Source organism: Nipponia nippon, unplaced genomic scaffold (assembly GCF_047370975.1).
Source record: "Nipponia nippon isolate SJK-2023a ecotype South Korea unplaced genomic scaffold, ASM4737097v1 scaffold_29, whole genome shotgun sequence".
In the NCBI taxonomy this organism is placed as follows: Eukaryota; Metazoa; Chordata; class Aves; order Pelecaniformes; family Threskiornithidae; genus Nipponia; species Nipponia nippon.
In genome coordinates this window covers 5591416-5611400 of record NW_028262346.1, presented here as the reverse complement: position 1 = coordinate 5611400, position 19985 = coordinate 5591416, and the positions used below count along the sequence as shown (strand labels likewise).

The 19985-nt window shown below is 40.9% G+C and overlaps 1 protein-coding gene across 2 annotated transcripts in view; it reads right to left on the bottom strand.

Annotated features, from left to right (window-relative positions):
• Positions 1-908: 908 nt before the first annotated feature.
• SETBP1 (SET binding protein 1) overlaps positions 909-19985 on the bottom strand; it is a 298679-nt gene continuing 279602 nt past the window's right edge. For both annotated transcript variants that reach the window (XM_087763711.1, XM_087763713.1), the window contains 2 exons: positions 7527-7694; positions 909-1630 (listed from right to left, as the gene is read on the bottom strand). In XM_087763711.1, the coding sequence (XP_087619837.1) occupies positions 1074-1630; positions 7527-7694 (725 nt within the window). In that variant the 3' untranslated portion in view covers positions 909-1073. The remainder of the gene's footprint in view (positions 1631-7526; positions 7695-19985) is intronic.

Genomic DNA, 19985 nt, shown 5'->3' with positions numbered 1-19985 from the left:
TCGGATCCTGGGTTTCCCATCAATTTCACTGGGAATTGCAGGTGGTAAGAACTGGTAGGTTTGGGCCCTGTCTTTTTACTCTATTTTTTTCTGTCCTATTTTTGTTCTTTTATCTTTTTTGTATTATTTTTTGGTGATTTTGTCCGTGTTTACTATAACTCTATTCCTCAGAAGTGTCTTGCTGTTCTCCACTCATATGTACCGAGCATCAAAACAACTTGGTTGATGGATGACCCTTTTTTCACATGCCATTGAAAATGCCAAGTTGCTTCATAGAAACGTGCTATCATAACTGAATATCCACGTACACCTTATTTTAAATGCTTTGATATTCCGTCATTCCTTGGGATAGCACTCAGAATGAGTGTGTGCATGTGTAAGGCTCTACTTTTCTGTTGCCTATATTCCAGCTAGTTGTAACTAGGCAAGTAAATGAGAAAGAAATATATAATTCTATCAGGAGTCAGGCATTTTGGGTTATGCTGTCCCAAAGCCTGGTAGGTATATAAAAAAACTGGAAGAAAAAAAATGCAAACAGATTATAACCAAGATCACAGTTGAGAAAATTACTTTTTTTTTGGTTGGGTTTTTTTTTTGTTTCTTTTTTTCTTTTTTTACAGTGATTTCTACTATGGCATGGTTACTCTTAGTTTCACCTGGCCCACCAAACAGAATCGGAGTTGAGCATGCAGCCCTAGTGACAACATTCAGCTCTCCGCGAGGACAACCTCCCGCCTCCAGGTACGGTATGAGAACAGCAATGCTGAGATGCTAATTAATTTTGGAAACTCTGCAAAGTAGATGCTCTCCCCAACTTTGACACACACACCCTTCCCCCCTTCCCCCCCACCTTTCCCGCACCCTTTCCCCCTTTCCCCCTCTTTCCTGGGGGCCAAAGTGATGGAGGAAGATGCGAACCCCGGCTGGCACAGCTCTCTGCGACGGGTTCTGGCCGTCGAAGGGATGAGTGAGTCTGGTGCTGCCGCAGGGGCAAAGCAGACTGCACACCTCCAGTCCCTCAGTCCCGGCAAGCCCCACTGACGGCACCCAACATCCAACAGGGTGCACTGGCCTTAGGGAAGGCCTTCGCTTTCGCTCCCTCTGCCTTTCCGGTGCCGCTTGACTTTCACGTCCTCCTCTTCCTCCTGTGGGGACTTGCTTTTCCTTTTCCCAACCCGAGGCATCCGGGGCGGAGGGAGAGGGGGCGGAGTGGGGGGAGGAGGGAGAGGAGGTGGTAGAGGTGGCATCTCTCGAGCCATGTGTATGACAGCCTCGATGGTGGCCATGACTGTATCTTGAGTGGCTGCTTGCTCCAATATCAAAGGGTTGAGTGTCAGTCTCTGACCTCTTTTGTTGGGAAGGTCAATGCATTTTTCCAGAACAGGCATTTGGTCTCTGGAGTCTTCGTCGAAGGAGAGGGGTTGCTTCCGAGGACGCCCCCTCCGCTTCTTGACAAAGTTATTGCCTGTCTTTGATTGTCTCTGCAGCCTCTTGGCTTTCAGGATCTTGTTCACGTGATCCAGGTTCTTCTTCGTGGACAGGATCTTGGTGTAGTTGCACATCTTGCGCACCTCACACTGGATTGCTTCAATTTCACGGCGCTTGAACCTTTTTTTCAGTGGTGGGCTGGCTGTTGGGAGAAAAGAACAGAAACAGGTATGGGTCACACAACAGTGAATGGAAACCCTCTTTTGCCCGCTTTCAATGTTAGGAAGACTAGATGCTTTCAAGCTCAGTAGGCTGATTATGACTACTGAAGAAACGATGGCTGTGAGAAAGGACTCTGCATAGAAAAGCAACCAAAAGAAAGTTAAAGATCATTTATTGCAGTCCCAGAAGAATTTCTGTTGCCTCCTTATTTACTATCTTAGATTAAAACATAATTTTGACTATTAAGCAGTCCTCAGAGATTTCTCTACATCTTTCCCCTCTTCTGAAGCAACAAAACTTTTCTACAGTAATGTTTTACCATAGGTTTGCTTCATTCTCATTTCTAAACCTCTAGTGGGAGGGAAGAAAGGGCTGCTTACGATAGCTGTCATATTGGCCCACCATAACTATTAACCTTTCTATACCCCAGACATATACTCCTGATGTCTTCACCCCGGTCTTTAATTCTTGCCATGGATGCCAGTTAGTATGAAACATGTTTGTTACTGAAACTAGTGGGCACAGTCAAGCTGTGTGGGTCACTTCACCTGTGGCAAATTCATTCCCTTGCCTGAGTTTCTTTACTATCATCTCCGCAGATACTAGCTGAAGCTACTCAGTCATATAATTGACTTTAATGGCCCCCAAAGTAAGCTTACGCCTGGTTCAGATCACTTACTTTAGATCTGAATGAAGTCCAAAGTAGTTAAGTCTCTTGCCAAGGTCACGTTGTGAGTCATTGTCAGAGCTGGAAAAAGTATCCAGGATTTCTTGGCTCCTGGTCCTTTGCTTAGGACAAGAAACCTTGCTTGTTTTTCTTAAATTGTCTCATTGTCCTTTACTGAGCATGACATCTATTCAGAGTTCAGGATTTGCACACGGGTTATAAGTAACTACCCCTTTGTGAGAGAAACAGAGTGTATTAATTCTGCTATTGCAATAACTCCCTTTCACTCCTAACATATCCGTTTTGCACTGCTGGAAAAAAAATGATGGATTTCAGAATTTCTTTTCAGTAAAGAACAAAATATCCCACTAAATTAACCTCAGCCCACATCTACTTGCAAACTTAATTTACACCTGACTGTCAAACAGTCATTTGGGTTTGAAATCCTTGAAGTTTCCAGAGCAGCCAAGATTTTGAGAAAGGTTCATTTAGGGGTTATCACTCCCTTCATGGCTAACAGGCTAATCTTCTAGCAGTAGTTTAAATAAAGTTGCTATTGTAGCATTTTCTGCAGATAACCAGGAGCCATCAAGTGGTAGAATCTCCTCTTGCTCACTATGGGCTATGACAGACTCAGCATACAAACCTCACTTGCTGTCCTCCCCTTTTGGAGAACATAAATTATTGGCTCTTATAGTACCATGTTGCTTGGATTCAGCAAAGAACTTGCGTAAACAAACCCAAGTTACAATGCAAGAAGTAGGAGTGAGTCATAAACAAAACACAGACATATGCTCTCTTGTAAATAAAGACCTGGATGGCCAACTTCCCAAAGTCTGGTTTTCATTAATTACAAAACAAAATATATTTTCCATATGTAACCCACTCCCCACACCAAAAAGAAAAATAAAACCCACTTGCAGTTTGTGATTCACAGAGGACAAAAGAAAAGAGGAATGCAGTCATTTTGGTACCAAAGAAAAAGAGAAAGGAAATGAAATATCCAAGTTGCTCAGGAGAAGCTAATTAATTGTACAAAATTCCTCTCAAGTAGGTCACCCCTAAAAAGTGTCAAGGGCAAGAGCCCTAAGGGCAAGTGGCAGCGAGCTATTTCTCAGTCATCTGATCAAAAAAAAGGTTAGATCCCTGTCAAACAAAATGATTACTCTCGTCTGGCCTCACTAGTAATTGACATACATAGTCCCAATATTTCCAGCCCTAAGCATTCAACTCCTTTGAGACCCTTCCAGATCCTGAGAGTAACTTCAGGTCAAAAGATTTAAGAAATCAAACATTTTGCACACTCTTCGTATTCGCTGTCCACCTTTTGCCTTTTATTGCTATTGTGAAGGCATATATTCCAGATTTTATTTTGTAAATGCACATATTCAAGATGCAATTTTTTCAGAAAGTGAAGCTGAAATTTTTCAGTTGATGATGGAAATCTTGAAGATGGGAATTTTAGCAAAAATACAGGAAAAATTGCAAGGTTCATGGTGAAATCAGGAGATTTGACATGGCTTTCAGCTTTCATTGGAAAGAAAGTAAGCCAAAGGACAGGAAATTAATTTGAAGTAAAGCATTAGCCAAGTATCTGTAAAGATTTTATGTCTTTACTGAGATTTATCTGTAGTCAATTGTTTCTGCAGCTTAGTATTACCACCCCATCGCAGTCCATGGATATCTGGTCTGTATAGTCAGTAGAAGATTACCTCTATTTCTAAAATGGAAACTCAATGCAATTTAAAGTGACCGTGGACATCCTTCTGACACCTTGATACTGGATAAGGAAGGTGCAGGTCTCCTGTCCATCCTGCCAAATCCAATGGGTGTCTTAGGCACCCAAGAGGTCCAGGTCACCCAGGTTGAGTGTCCTGAGAGGAGCCTGATAGTCAGTAGACAGTATCTGAGTGGAGCAAAGGTAGGCATCTGCTTTCTGCCAAACTGCCTAGTTCTCCAAAATTAACTGATATGCAGTTATGGGTAGATATCTACACTTACATGTAAATCTATAAGCTGAACACCACTCTCAGCATCTTAGAATCACAGCATATCCTGAGTTGGAAGGGGACCACAAGGATCATCAAGTCCGACTCCTGTCCCTGCATAGGACAACCCCAAACATCATACCATATGTCTGAGGGTGTTGTCCAAATGTTTCCTGAATGTTGTCAGGCTTGGCACCATGACTGCCTCACAGGGAAGTTTATTCCAGTGCTCCACTACTCCTTGGGTGAAGAACCTTTTCCTAATGTCCAACCTAAACCTCCCCTGGCATGTCTTCCTGCCGTTCCCTTGGGTCCTATCATTGGTTATCAGGGAGAAGAGATCAGTGCCTGCCCCTCCTTCTGCCCTTGTGAGGAAGCTGTAGACCGCAATGAGGTCTGCCCTCAGTCTCGTCTTCCTTCACATTGTTTAGATACCTTTTTCCCTCCTAAAACTTTGCAAGCTGACAGTCTGTTTCCTTGTGGACTGAAACTCATTTTCTCATTTAGAAAAAAAACTTCTATGCTGTTCTATATTGGCTTACTGCACTAATTTTTCTTTCGTAAATACTTTGATGTGTTTATGACTTTCTCAGGAAGCTTGTTAGAAGCTACTAATAATGCTTTTACTTTTCTTCATAGCAAGCCTCTGAACTTGCAAACTCTAGAAAGTGTTTGAGTTGTGTTACATAGTCTGCCAATAGTCAGAATGCATGTACTGAATAAGTAATATGCTTTCAAGTCAAGTTTTTTAAAGGAGATATTAGGAAACCCAGTATTATTTTGACTATTGAGAGTCAGGCACATGTGATTCTACATTTGGAGTGTGGAGACTATGTGGAAAAGAGTCTGATGGGTCTGCAGGGGGAAGATTTGATGAGGTGTGCATATGACAAAATATCAGGGAGATCTGCCAAAATAAAGCACTATTGAAGTGAGAGCCATTAGGTGTTATCAACTCATCTGGAAGCTCTTGGTGAGCAATCTTTGATATAAAATATTTTGCTATATTGCCATGTGATATACTGCTCTGCTGAAAACCAAAGCTAAGTACTGATCTTTTCCATTTTATCCAAACAGACCCTGCCCAACCCTGGACCCAAGCTGGTCTGCATTGTTTTTAGGCTTTGTTGTTCTCTTCCTGCAAATACGTTGCTGTTTGCACGTGGAAATCTTGCTTTGGGAGGAAGACTTTTGTCTTACGCTATCTGGTGGAATTCATCTAAAAGGAGTTGAAGAGGAGGTGGGAAATAGTAACACTATGTCTGCATGCAGACATATGAAAAAGGGAATACGCTCCTACAGAGATGATACAACATGATGGCAACCTCCAGGTGCTGGGGATGTGGCGGGGGGGACACTTTTCTGCCTAGGCACAGTTATCTCCCTACAACTCCCCAGGCTGCAGGGCCACACACTGTCTCCGTGAAGTTATTTGGCACAATGCAGCCCAAACCTGAGAGAAACTAGAAATGCTTAATGCAGCCCAGGCTTTTGTATTTTTCCTCCATCTTTTTCGCACTCTCCAGACAACCTCACCTAGCTGCCCCAAACAAGCAAGAACCAGCATTTGTCTTAAAAAACAGCATTACAGATTTAAAATAAGGCACATGGAGGCCTGGTGTTTCTTCCCTCCCTGGGGTACACAGATGCAGTGAAGCTCTGTCTCACAGACAGACACAAATTGAAACAGCCGCAGGCCATGCTGGGAAGTCACGGAGGATTGATATGACACTGGAAATAGCTTCTGAGGCAAAAAGAGAAATCTCTACCAAAAATACACATTTCCAAGGGCAGCTTAAAGCGGACTGGAGGACCCACTTCAGTACAGCAGTGTTGAATAAGGAGGTGAGCCCAGGTAGATCAGACCCCTTGGAAGTTCTCCATCACTTCCCTAACTTTATTCTGGATGGCTTTGTTATGTCTGCAGCACAGAAGATCCTTCTTACTGCCTGTCATTCTCCATCCCTTTGGAGTTGCCTGAGGCCACTTGAAAGAACATGACACAGAGAAGACTGCTCAACAGCTGGGCTCAGTTTGTTGACTTGGTTTGAATGGAGGAATTTTCAAAGAGCTTCCTATTAATTACAGGAAACCCATAGCACTGTCCTGTTTTCCCATTAACACAGTTTCTTTCAGTTTTCAACTAAATTATTTCAACATCTGGGCTACAGATAAACCAACAATTTAGACTTCTGAAAATGGAAAGAATGAACTATGCAGTCAAGCATACACTTTCATCTTGAAACTGATCATAAAATATTTGTGTGCTTTCATTCTCTGCTGCATTAAAAATCTGTCCTTAGTTTATATATAGGAAAGTATTAAAGACTAAACAGAGAATCCTGATTCTTTAATATAAAAATGTATCTTTATAGCATGGATCCTTGTTTTCACTATTTATTCAGGAAATGAGAGGAAAATCAAAAGGAGTGCACTGAAACAGCGCTTTCAATTGCTTAATTAAATAGTTAATTCCATAACTCAGTGATATGAATAAATTTTTTGAGAATGTGGAATCAAAGGTTTGACAAGACTATGAAACTCCTAATGGCTGCATGTAGGGAAATTAAGGCACAATGCAAGATTAACTTCTCTATCCATGCCCAAGAAAAGGCATGACGATGCCTAAATGATTTGGCTCAATTTCTAACTGTATAAAGTTATCACCTTTCTGATCTGATTCAAAATAGAAACATAAAATAGAAGTTGATTGAAAAACATGCTATTCTGACTTATTTATTCTGATATATTTTAAATCACTGTTCATTGCCCCAGACAATTTTGCATTTGCAAGACAGAATATTATGCTAAAATTACTGAAGTATGCAGAAAGAAATCTCAGCTGCTCCTTAGATATTCACTGTGTATTCAGCATGTTCGTGCTACAGGGATGGGAACATTCAAATAAATGAACAACGGGGCTGAGAAAGGAACCCAAGAATCTTGCTTCAGAGTCCTCTGCTAGACCATACAGGCTGGTGCTACTTGTGTCCTCATTATTGCACAGGTGGTGGTATGTGAATAAAATAGATTTGATATGCCAAGATATGATCATGATAAGAAAGTGTTAGAAAAATTACAGCCTGATTATCACATTAGATATGCACATTTGCAGCTACTTCTCCAATCAGGAAGAGCAATACAATCACATATTGTTCAGTGCAGTGCCAGGAGGAAGGATATGGAGAAGAAATAGAGTGGATGGAAGGAAACAACATTACCTGCTTCAGATTTTGCTAATGATGAAGGTAGGAGAGATAATACTGGAGTCGGCATTGCAACACTGTCAACAGCTGCTGGTTTCCTTCTGGTCATCATGTTAGAGGCAGAACTTTCCATTTTACTATGCAGTGAAGTCTGGTCTGCTTTTAAGTGGGGACCTGCAATTCCTGGGGAAGGAAACAAAATTTGGATGACTATTGATAAAGCAACTTGTCTGGGGAATATCTGGAAAAGAGCAGTCAGTTACTGTCCTTGCCACCCTGGTATATTTCTCTATTTTCCTGTATATGTGCCTGTAATATGGTCTTGATACTAGCAAGGATCATGATTGTTATTTTTTTTATATATAATTTTGCTTCAGGATGTACCATCACTGGTCTCTTTAAACAATGGAAAACTACTGTAATAATTCCATGTTACTACTTTTTGTTCTCCAAGCAAAAACACACTCTGATATATGTATAAAGAAAGACAGACATGCTTCTTATCTGTATTTAGTGGGATTGCCTATTTGTCATTCTCTGGGTAGTGTATTCTCCACACTCACACTTCTTTTCTCTAATGACTTGACTCAGTGGATGTTTCATCTGAGTAAGGAGCAGGCATCAGGAAGAGCCTCGGTATGTAATTCCCTCTCTAAAGTACATTATACTTATTTTTTAGGAATCTCCTTCCTAATGAAAATTTACCTTAAAACTCTTTAAAGAGGTAGGAGTTTTAAAAAAAAAGAGCAATTCATCATACATTTTTCTACCTAGGGATTACAATGCAGAAGAAATGAGTGCTAGAAATATACCAAAGAGGTCAAATATTCCAGAAAAATAAAACTTATGCACTCAGGGCTGGTAGATTCCTCCTTTAACAATGTTTCTCAAACTCTCTTATGATTTGAACCCATTTTGTTTGCTTGCAAATATGTCAAATTTAAACTGCTGGGATTGAAATTTTACATATTAGATATTTGCCTAATACACCTGAATGTGTATCTACCCATTTATATGTAACATTTATGTGAGTTCGTGTGTGTATACATATTACATATATATGTATAAATATATGAATTTACCAAGTGGAAAGGCAGCTAAAATGCTTCAGTCACTTTGTACAATAAGACTGGGATTTTTTTTTTTGCCCATTTTAGAAAACTCCTAGCAGTTGCTGCTTTGTAAAAATCCAGTAGCCCCGCTCTCATGAGACCAGAGCAAAAGTCTGCTAGGGTGAGGACTTTGTGTTGCGTCTTTGCCAACTTTAGAAAACCTCTCCCAGTCTCTGTGATGCTGGGCTTCAACATATCCAGGAGAGTCATTCATTTTTCAAAGGTAATCCTTCATAAATTCCTTCTCTTTTCAAATCTCAACCTGCACATGGGCCTCAGATAAAATGCATCAGATTTTGGCCATTAAATTACATGAAGATTCAAAAATCACAGAGCAGCTGAGATTGGAAGGCTCCTCTTGAGATCACTTAGTCCACCCCACCCTGCTCAAGCAGGGTCAGCTAGAGCAGGTTGCCCTGGACTATGTCTGGTCAGGTTTTGAATATCTATAAGGAGGGAGACTCCACAACCTCTCTGGGTGACCTGTTCAAGTGCTCAGTCATCCTCACAGTAAAAATATGTTTTGTGATGTTCAGACATAACCTTCTGTGTTTCATTTTGTGCCCACTGCCTCTTGTCCTGTCACTGGGCACCACTGAGAAGAGTCTAGCTCCATCTTCTTTACACTTCCCCATCAGGCATTTATAGACATGGATAAGATCCCCCTAAGTGTTCTCTTCTCCAGGCTGAACAGTCCCAGCTGTCTCAGCCTTTCCTCATAGGAGAGATGCTCCAGACCTTCAATCATCTTTGTGGACTTTCGTTGGACTCTCTCCCATATGTCTATGTCTATGTCTCTATTGTACTGAGGAGCCCAGAACTGGACACAGTACTCTAGGTGTGGCCTCACCAGTGCTGAACAAATGGGAAAGATCACCTCTCTGTCTGCTGGCAACGCTTCTCCTAATGCAGCCCAGGAGGCTGTTGGCCTTCTTTGCTGGAAGGGAACATTGCTGGATCATGGTCAACTTGATGTCCACCAGGACCCCCAGGGCCTTTTCTGTCAAGCTGCTTTCCAGCTGTTCAGCCCCCAACGGGTACTGGTGCATGGGGTTATTCCTCCCCAGGTGCAGGACTTTGCACTTGTCACTACTGAACTTCATGAGGTTCCTGTCAGCCCATTCCTCCAGCCTGTCAAGGTCCCTCTGGATGACAGCATGATGCTCTGGCATATCAACCACTCCTCCCAGTTTTGTATCTTCTCCAAATTTGCTGAACGTGCACTCAACCCCATCACCCAACTCATTAATTAACATGTTAAATAGTTTTGGCCCCAGTATCAACACCTTGGGTGCACCACTAGTGACTGGCGTCTAGCTGGACTTTCTGCCACTGATCACAACCCTTTAAGCCCAGCAGTTCAACCAGTTTTCAGTCCATTTCAGCATACATTTATCTAGTCTGTATTTCATCAGTTTGTCTATAAGGAGGTTATAGGAGACAGTGTTAAAAGTCTTGCTGAAGTTGAGATAAGCAACATCAGGTTGATCAGGCATGATTTTCCCTTCATAAATCTATGCTGACTACTCCTGATCACCTTCTTGTCCTTCATATGTTTGGAAATGCTTTCCAGGATTATTTGCTCCATCACCTTCCCAGGGCGTAAGATGAGGCTGGACAGTCTGTTGCTCTCTGGGTCTTTCTTCTTGCCCTTATTGGACTGACTTTGCTCTCTTCTAGTCCTCAGGATCCTCTCCCAATCACCACGACCTTTCAAAAATAATCAAGAGTGGTCTCATAATGACATCAGCCAGCTCCCTCAGCACTTTTGGGTGCAACCTGTCAAGTCCCATGGACTTATGTATGTTCAGTTTGTTTAACTGTTCCCTAGCCAGATCTTCCTCCAATAAGAGTAAGTTTCCTTTCCTCACCAGTCTCGGGGGCCTGGGATTCCTGAAGGCTAGTCTTACCAGTAAAGATCAAGGCAAAGAAGACAATGAGTACTTCACTCTTTTGCCAGTCTTTTGCCACCAGGGTCCCTGCTCCATTCAGCAGTGGGCCCACATTTTCCCTGGGCTTCTTTTTGATGCTTACGTACCTGTAGAAACGTTTCTTGTTGCCCTTCTGCCCTTGCTAGATTCAACTCCAGATAGGCTTTGGCTTCCTAAGCTCATCCCTGCATGCTTGGGCATTGTCTCTATAGTTCTCCAGGTCACCTGTTCCTGCTTCCACCTCTTTTTTGCTTCCTTTTTATGTCTGACATTACTCAGGAGCTACTTGGTCATTCATGCAAGTCTCCTGCCACCTTTGCTTGATTTGATTTCCCACTCAGATTTGGTTTGGTATGTGTCCACAATTTCCCTGATCCAAGCCCCAGGCCAGCAGTAAACCTCCCTGGACAGCAGGTCAGGTCAGCAGATGGGGGCCTTTGTCCCCTGCAGAAGTGAGTCCCCACTGCTATCCCTGGCTGCACCTGGATAGCACCTGGTAGTTCCTCAAAGAGTTCCCACAAGTACTCTGATACCTTTCCCAGAAGATCAAGAAGATCTCGAAGCAGAGCCAGAAACTGCTGCACAAACTTCTATGTCTGTTGGCTGCGCTCAGCCTCTCCAGATACCAACCAACATTTCCTTGTATTTGCAGCTTGGAGCTGCTATCAACAGTTCCTACCTTTTTCCCTTGCACGTGAAATATGAAATATCAGATCTATGGGTTGTCTCAGAAACTGTGGAAGAGATCTCCAGAAGACTCAGGCACAGAAGAACTGCACTGGTGAGAGGAGTCTGAAAGACGGGGCTACAGAGTGGGCCAGTGGGAGATAGGAGTCTTCATGGACCTGTGACCTGATATTAGCCTGGGACTTAACAGAGAAGAACAGGTCTGAGTGCAGAAATAGTCAGGAGCGAGACAGAATTACAGGTCATGGCTTGACGGAGATATGCAAAGGAGTTTCTGCCTATTAGACAATACATCCTTCCAGAGCCTCAAATCAAGTATTAAGCATCTCAAATTGTATCCATTCAACTTCAATCTCTCTCTGCTCAGCTTCTCAATTGTAAATGAGAACAATAATATACCCTTCATCTCAAGAGCAGTGCTGCGAAAATAAAATTATCAACATTCCTGAAACATTCATCTATTCATACCAAGGCTTAGAAATGTGGAATAAATAAGACATGATGTCACACACTGAACAGCAAAAGGAAAATCCAGCTACCACATAGCTGTTCATTAGGTGAGCACTATGCATTGAATAAACCAGTGTCCCATAGAATAACTGGAATACTTGACCAGGTAATTACGCCTATGGGATCACAGCACTATGGAACTGTGCATATGCAAAACTGAGGTTTCACCACTCCATAGTGCTTGAGTTTGAGCCTTAACATTATTTATTAATGAATGTAGTTTGTGCACAAGAAATGTGCATATGTGGGTGTATGTATCAATACACATACACATATATGCATGTGTATACGGTACATAATAATGCTAACAACCTCATAAACTCAGCATCTGGTTCTAATTAAACTGAAGGGCCTATATAAAGAGCCATATGAAAACACACAGCTGTAACCTGTTGACCTCTATTGATAAAAAAAAAGTCTCTGTGAAGCTGTGCTTCAACATATCAAGGGACAGTCATTCATTTTTTCGAAGGTAATCCCTCACAAACCACTTATCCTCTTAAATCTCTACCTGCACACAGTATTTGCATTAGGGATCTTGATTTATGGATTCCCACTCCTTGGATGGAGAGGCTGACTTCCTGTTGCCGTGGTTACTTGGATCTTGGTTCAAGGTTAAACTACTCCCAAATCAAAATCAGTGGCAGGCACAGCATCTAACAGCCAGGTTATTGACTACCCTAGGATGCTTAAAGGTCAAAGACCAAAGTACTGCTTACTGCCTTTGGGGTGAGTCAATATTTTCAATATTTTTATTCTGTTTCTTCTGAAGAAGTAGTTGCTGCTCAATTACCACCTATCTGGGTTTAGCAAGGTCATACAAATCATTGAGGAAAATCCTCCCCCTACAGAAGAGATACAAATGTAATGAATTACTTCAAAGTCTACATGGCCCAATTGCAGCTCATCATCGGTGAATCATGGGTTCAGCCATCTGTCTTTTGTTTTAGGCACTTGGTTTCTTCAGCCTATATCACTCACCTCACTGAAATTCTCATCTAAATTGAGGAATGGTAGTAATTTATGGATCTGGAGCAGCCAATAAGGAAGAACCATCAGGTTTCTTTCATAGATACCAAAATGCAAACGGAGACTTGGAGGCACATTGGAAACCCACGGAGGTGCAGCGATTTGCTCACAAGGCTGTGATTCACATTGCAGTATTAGGAGGTCTATCCCTTGAGCGGATGGACCTCCTGGCACAGTATCATCACCTTTCGTTGGACTTTTTCTTCTCATTTGGGGTAAGGCTTTCAGAAAGCCTTACATAAGAAAACCCCCCAGTTCAACCCATCTTTGAATCAAGTGAAAATAAATAATCTGCAACACCATCACAGAGGGCTCAGAGTTTAAGTGTCACACACAAACATCCATGATCACAATGTATTTTATCCTTTGTTGCTGCTCCAGAGAGAGAACAAGATGATGTATATGGGTGGCCTGATTCAGACCTTATTTATTGCCTGTTTGTTGATCTTTGTGCATTTCCTCCAAATTAGAGCCTGCTTCATCCCATGAAAGACCCATACCTTAACTTTCCTGAGTCCTACTGATAGCACAGACAACACTACGTGCACATGCAAGCAAGCAACAGGCAGCAAAACAGGGAGGAAATCAATCTTTATTTGTTTAATGAGAAAGGACAGCTTCAAAAGCAAGGGCAGACATGAAGGAGATTATCAAGAACCTAAAACAATGATGGCATGATTATAAATAAATAATCATAATGATCATAAGTAAAAGGGTGAATCAGGAGAAGCACTATTATAGTTCAGGGCAGACTGGCAGAAAGCCTGTGTATGAGGGAACACAATATTCGTGAAACTGGGCTTTTTTTTAAAGATTTATGGGTCCCCTGATACTTTGGATAAAAAAACTGGCATTCTTCATTCACTGGCTAAGCAACTTATGAGCTCTGATTAATTAATACATTAAGTTTGAAGGCCTAGTCACTATTGTTGTTGTTATTAAGTACTTACGTTGCAAGTAATGTTGTCTAGCTCCATTGTGCTAGGCTCTGTACAAATGGATTAATTAACTATCCTCGCTTTACTGTTACATCATGCTCATTCTGCTTATTGCATTAATCTGTTTTCCCTCATCTTGTACTTATATAGAAAGGTTCTTGGAAAACATCCACCTTTTCTTCTTTAATTTATGTACAGAATCCAGCACAATGCACACCCAGACTGGAACTCTAAGTGCCAGTTCAAAAGAGATAATAAATATTAATTTGCCATTGGAAAACAGAAAAAATCAGCTGATAAAAATTGATCTCAGTAAAGCTTCTGCTAGGGAAGATTTTTCTTTAGAGAATTCATTGCATTGGATTTCATACTCCCCACAGATTTCTGGAAATCCACAGCTGTACTTAAATTGTTTATGTGTCTGACCATTGTTATCGGAAAACTCTTACAGATGATTTTTCTCCCAGTGTCTTTGCACAATGTAGCTATGCAATGCAGCTGTACAGGAATGCACATCTAAACATTAAGTTAGTCATAGTATTTGCATTTTGATAACTCCTCCGTTTTGAATAAAGAACCAGAAGAAACCTTGTATCTAGGTGAATCTTTTCTTAAGGCTGATTTTAAATAAATCAGTCAAAAGTTTGGCATTGCATCATATTCCAGAAGGGAGAACTGAATTACTATGTGATAAATGTAGTTAAGGAAAGTAATTATTCTTCTTAAAGTGATATTATTACCTAACTTATTGAATTCATTTCCCTGGCTTCTATTTGACATGTATTATCATTTAAAAATAACTGTACTTTCAATGTACAGCACTCCTTTATGGCTTTAGGTCCTTTTATCTTTTTCCCTTTTCCACCACCACATTAGAAATTTCAAATTCCACCTCTTCTATGAGGGATTTTCTATTCTGCAGGATGTGTCCCCCTGAATAAAACCAAGTTCCTGTAGAATGAAAAAAAAAATTGCTCTCATTGCCAACAAGCAAAAAATTAAGACATGGAGACTGCTTTATTTCATTCTTTTTATTTTTTTAAAATAAGAATAGCTTTAGAGAAATAAAGAGGGAGACCGAGAAAGCCATCATTATATAGATCTGATCTTTATCTTCAGTAGCACAGTCAGAAGAGCTAATGCTATGATGATAGCTTTGAAATCTCTTAGGAATTGGATAAAGAGAAGCAATAGTGATGAACTCCCAGCTAATAAACACAGAGTGCTTATTTCTGCAGAATGATCAATTTCCAGATGTCCTGAGGCTTGTCTGATACAGTTGATTTACTCATTCTCCCTCACTTCACTAATAAAGCTCAAGTCCAACATCAGATTAGAGAAGAGTCAGATTTCTTAAAGGGGCAGGAGGAAGGCTGGCATCATGGCACGCAAATGCTGGGAGACATACTAATCTCTTCTGCCTCCTCCTATAACCAACAAGCTGTCTTAAACAGCTGCCTTCCTCTGCTTGAAATCATATACTTTATCCACTTTGGGTTAGTACAGTAATACAGACAATTAATTTGTTATCTTGTTAGTGGAAATTTAATGCAATGATCTAAAAGAACTCTTACATATTGTGATAAACTTTAGTGCCTCCAGGGTGCTTCTCTTCCATAGGACTCATTTCACATCCCATCCATTATGTAAATGAGATGTGGAAATAGTTTAGTTCCCCTAATGTATCTGTACACTGATGGATTGCACAAAGTCAGCCCACTGAAACTAATGAGGTTAAATGCATCTTGCCATTCCTTTCTACTTGGGTGAATCTCTGCGCCCAAGTTCAAGAAACGTGGTGCAAGTCTTCCTCTTCACTTCTTTATGAAGATAATTGTGTTTCCTGACAGGGAGCATAGTGGCAACTGCTGCATACCTGAAGCCTCTGAAGGCATTGCTTAAGTAAGCAGAGCAGCTGCTGTTGCTATATACAGCTGTGGGGTTGTCTATAGAGGCTTCAGATCATCTTCCACTTTTGGGAGGTAGGTCCCAGGACTGGATGGAGCTGCAGGATGCAGAAATCTGCAGCCTACAATGACATGCAATGTTTGAAAACAACATAGCTGTTAGCGTTATCCATGCAAGAACTAAACCTGAGGAGGAAAGGGTAAGGAAGCATTATTTTGCTTATCATCAGGATGAGTCTCAAATTCCCATTGCCCCTCCAGCTAAGAGGATGATCAGCTGCAATTTGATTCAAAAGGCCAATCTTCCGGCTGTTTCAAGCTTATATTTGCTTAATAATTAATTAGACTTCCTAGGAGATGGAGTCTTGAGCCTTGCCTTTTGGTTTTGTTTGGAATTGCTTTTTTCTGTACTGCTACAGGAAGAATCATGAACCCTTCATCTCATTCCCTTCCCTCCTCCTCTGCACATTGCCAGCATGAAAAACAGAGGGGGCCTCAGTCAGGAGACTGAGGAATAAAGGATGTGCAGCCTCGGTCATGGGAGATGAAGTGATGTGTGTCTGGAAGTTCAGTCCTTCATGTACTCAAAGATGAAAATGGATTTCATATTCCAGGACAGTACAGGACAATAAGCCAAGGAGGCTGTAAGTGTGCTCATACCCAGCCTCCTCTAGACCCCTGCATGCCCTTCCCAGGTCCCACAGCCCTTCAGAGTGGGACTGGGATTTGAAAATGTCATGGAAGAAACCACCAAATTCTGTCATGCCAGGAAGTGATTAGCATGTGAACTGAGGATTTCCAGTAGAACTTAGATCAAAGTAAAATAACATGTTAGTTATATGCAGGTGACAGCAATCAATAAATTTAATGAGAGAAAAACCTGAGGGTTTCTCAGGGCTAATTCAGAGTCAAAGTCCCAGGTGTTGTGAACATGGATTTAAGCTAAAGAGGCTTGCTAATGGGTTCAGACTCAGAGGCTTTTCGTGCCCAGAGCCTGAAACTTTTAGTTGAGCAGAAAGTTACAGTTTACAGTTGTTGGAGACTGACAGAATCAAGAGAGACAGACAGAGACTGATGGTGTTGGAGAAATAAAATTCACTGTGAAATATCTCAGCGAATGAATCATTTAGTACATGGTGATGAAGAACTAAATTCTCTTGCAGAGGGGGAAGGAGAAAAAATAAAATCTTTGAAAGAAGTGAAATGAAAAAGAAGTGTTTGAGGGAGGATGGTTAGGTGGAAAAGTGAGCTAAAGGGATCTTTTAAAAAAGGCATAAAAAAGGCATAAAAAGCCATTAGGTACGCTGAGGGGCAGAAATAAAAAGACCTGGAGCTAGGAGCAAGGAACTACCTAGAAATGAGTAGTCACACTGAGATGAGCTGTCATAGTGGATGAGGATATGCTCACTGGGGAGGAAGGAAACAGAAGATAGGATTTCTTTCTCAAGAACACAGCTGAGGAAAGACAGATGGGGAAAGTCCGTAAGTAATGAGAAAAGTCAAGGGTGGTGTTTTGAGTTGTTGTTTTTCTAACAACAGGGATGATAATTTTTAAATGTGGCAGATAGAGCTGATATCCCCTAGGCAAATGGAGTTGGGAGCAGTTTGTATTTATCACAGATTAAATGGGACACTGACAGCTTTGGTAGGAGAGTGCTGGCACGAAACATGGGCAGAAGAGTCAAGTTGCTAGTGGGGGAAGGACGAATGAGGCACAAGGGCTGGGCTGGTGTAATGATGGACTAATTTTTCAGGCACATTCAGCATACAAAAAGTGATGAAATCTAAGAGAAGTTAGCAAAATAATTAGCAAAAATCTTGCTGAACAAGTTCGACTAAGAGACTTCCACTGAGGAAAAACAGCGCAATGTTCCTTCAGAAATGGTAAGGCTTCATTCTCCCTGTGTATGCATTCAGCAAAAGACAATATCTGTATGATGCACAAATTCAGCTGAAATTTTTTTTCTTTCTAACTGAAATGTAATATTTGCATTACACCAGTCTAAGTAGTCCTGTGGTGATGTCTGTGTTAGAAAAGTAAACAGTACTAGGGATGTTGCTCAAACCCAGCTGCCCATACTGTTACACAAAAGGAAAACAGAAGAACCAGATGGGCACCTCCACCATCTAATTTAGCCCGGTAATATCTGAACTGATCTCCAGAGGGGTCCACATCTTTCTACTCACTGCAGCTGCAAGCAAAGGTGGCTATGCCATGGTGGTAGGTACTTGGGGACAGGTGGGATGAGAATGTGTTGAAAGTCACAGAGCTGATAAGAGCATCCAAGAATGTTGACTTACAAGTTAGTGTTCTCCCTACTGGGCAGCCTAGTAATTTCATTTTTCTTCTTTATCTCTAATAAGCTATGCCCCTGTTCACACAAGGAGAAATACTCTGAATATGACATGCATTTGAAAAAAAATCTCAGCACTTAATAGAAGTCTCCATATACCCTGCAATCTAGGAGACTGTAATGGAGGAGTTTTTATTTTTAGAAGTTTTCATGCTGGCTTTGTTTTAATATCTGAGTCCATTCATCCCACTTTAATGCCGATTTATCACTAAAATGAGTGCTTGCTTTATCAGCACCATAGATGAAAAATAATGCACACTGGGAGTGCATGTATCATTCTTCTCTCTCCTTTTCTGTATTTCAGATCAATAGATATGGGGTATTTTTTTACCTTTCATTCTGAAAACCACAGTAACTGATTGCAGTATGAAAACTGAAATCTGTTTAAAACAATGCATAGGTTAGATCATAAGTGTTAATGCCAATTAACCTCAGCAACAAAGAAGTTTAATAGATAGCTAGCATTATGGTATATAGGACTTTAATTATTGCCCTATTCTAATGACATTCTGAAAACAACTAGAATATTTGAAAATTATCAAGCAGAGTACAATGTTTGGCTTTATTTTAACAGCTTAGGGTTACTGTGAAGGGAGAAAAAACAAACAGATCTAGAATTCAGGATTTTTCCTGAAGTTCATCCTTTCCCTTGTAACCTATTAAAAATCTCAGTAATACGTCATTTCTCTGATAGGAACTTTAGTGTAAAATCTTTGGGTTTTACATATTTTTCAAAGGAAAATTCTGAAGGAAATACTTTACTGAGAGTGGTTTTCATTAAAATTCTTGCTGGAGACTGCTTCCTATAACAGTGTAAGAAGGATGGCAAAGAGACCACATGTAATAAGGTCAGAGACTGCCTCTGTGGAGTATAGACACAAGAAGGGATCTGACTGATGAAGAAGAGGTTAAAGAGGTGAAGAGTGCAAAGTGGAATTAAATAGGGAAATAGATGGAAATAGGAGACAAAGAATAGATTGGAAAGAAGCTGGAGGAGGCAAATTGCTTATTACAGAAATGTGTGAAAAGCAGATTGACAAGAACCAGAATAAAGAACATACTGGGAAAACCCTAAATGTTCTTAACCACTGACATTTGGAGTTATGCTATCAACTTGAATGCTGCACATCTATGCCTGAGCCACTCTAAATTTCCAGAGTGCTTTTCTGCACAGCTTTGATGCAAGCCTGTCTTCAGTTTTCACATTTACTGGAGCCAAACCAGGATATTTTAGGTTCTTCAACCAATGAACTTCTCTCCCCTTAGCCTTATATGCTTATTTTATAGCACCAGGCAGATAAAATACGCAAAGGTGTATCAGGATAGGAATATGTTCCCTTTAAGCATTCACTCTGAGACAGCATCATGATGGAGCAAAAATGGTACAAGCAGAGCTTTTCTTAATTATGATTGCTTTCCTGGGGTGGCAGAATTTTATTATCCAAAAGGAAAGATTTAACAGTGGCTGAATCTGCTGAAATTATGACCCTGACTGAGATTTTGGTCAAGTCATCAAACTATGGAAGCAACAATGAAATTCAGTAAACTGCCAAGCACAGGCTCTCCAACCTTTATGCTTGAAATTGATACTTTATTTGCTCAGCACTCCATGCCCCAGTACAGATTTACCTAAGGATAGGTCCCAGTTTCAGACAATTGTTTGCAAAAGCTGGCTTTGAAAGTTTTGCAGAAAAGCTTCCTGGGAGGAAGAAGTCTAAAAGGATTTTATTTAGCAGTTTGGGTGTGAAAAGACACTCAGGCCTTGTTTTCTCCTACTGGAACAACTGCCCAGTAAAACAGCTCAATCAAATTCAATATTTTGAATTTTATCTTCAAAAACAAATCTAAGGATTTGTACTTATGCCTTATACTAAGGATATGTACTTATACTTGATGGTGGGGTTTTTTTTAGTAACTAAGGGAATAGGGGGTTCATCTCATCTAACTTTAGGTGGCCGCAACCTGAGTGTCTACACAAGAGCTATGTGTCTAAGTTGCTATGATAG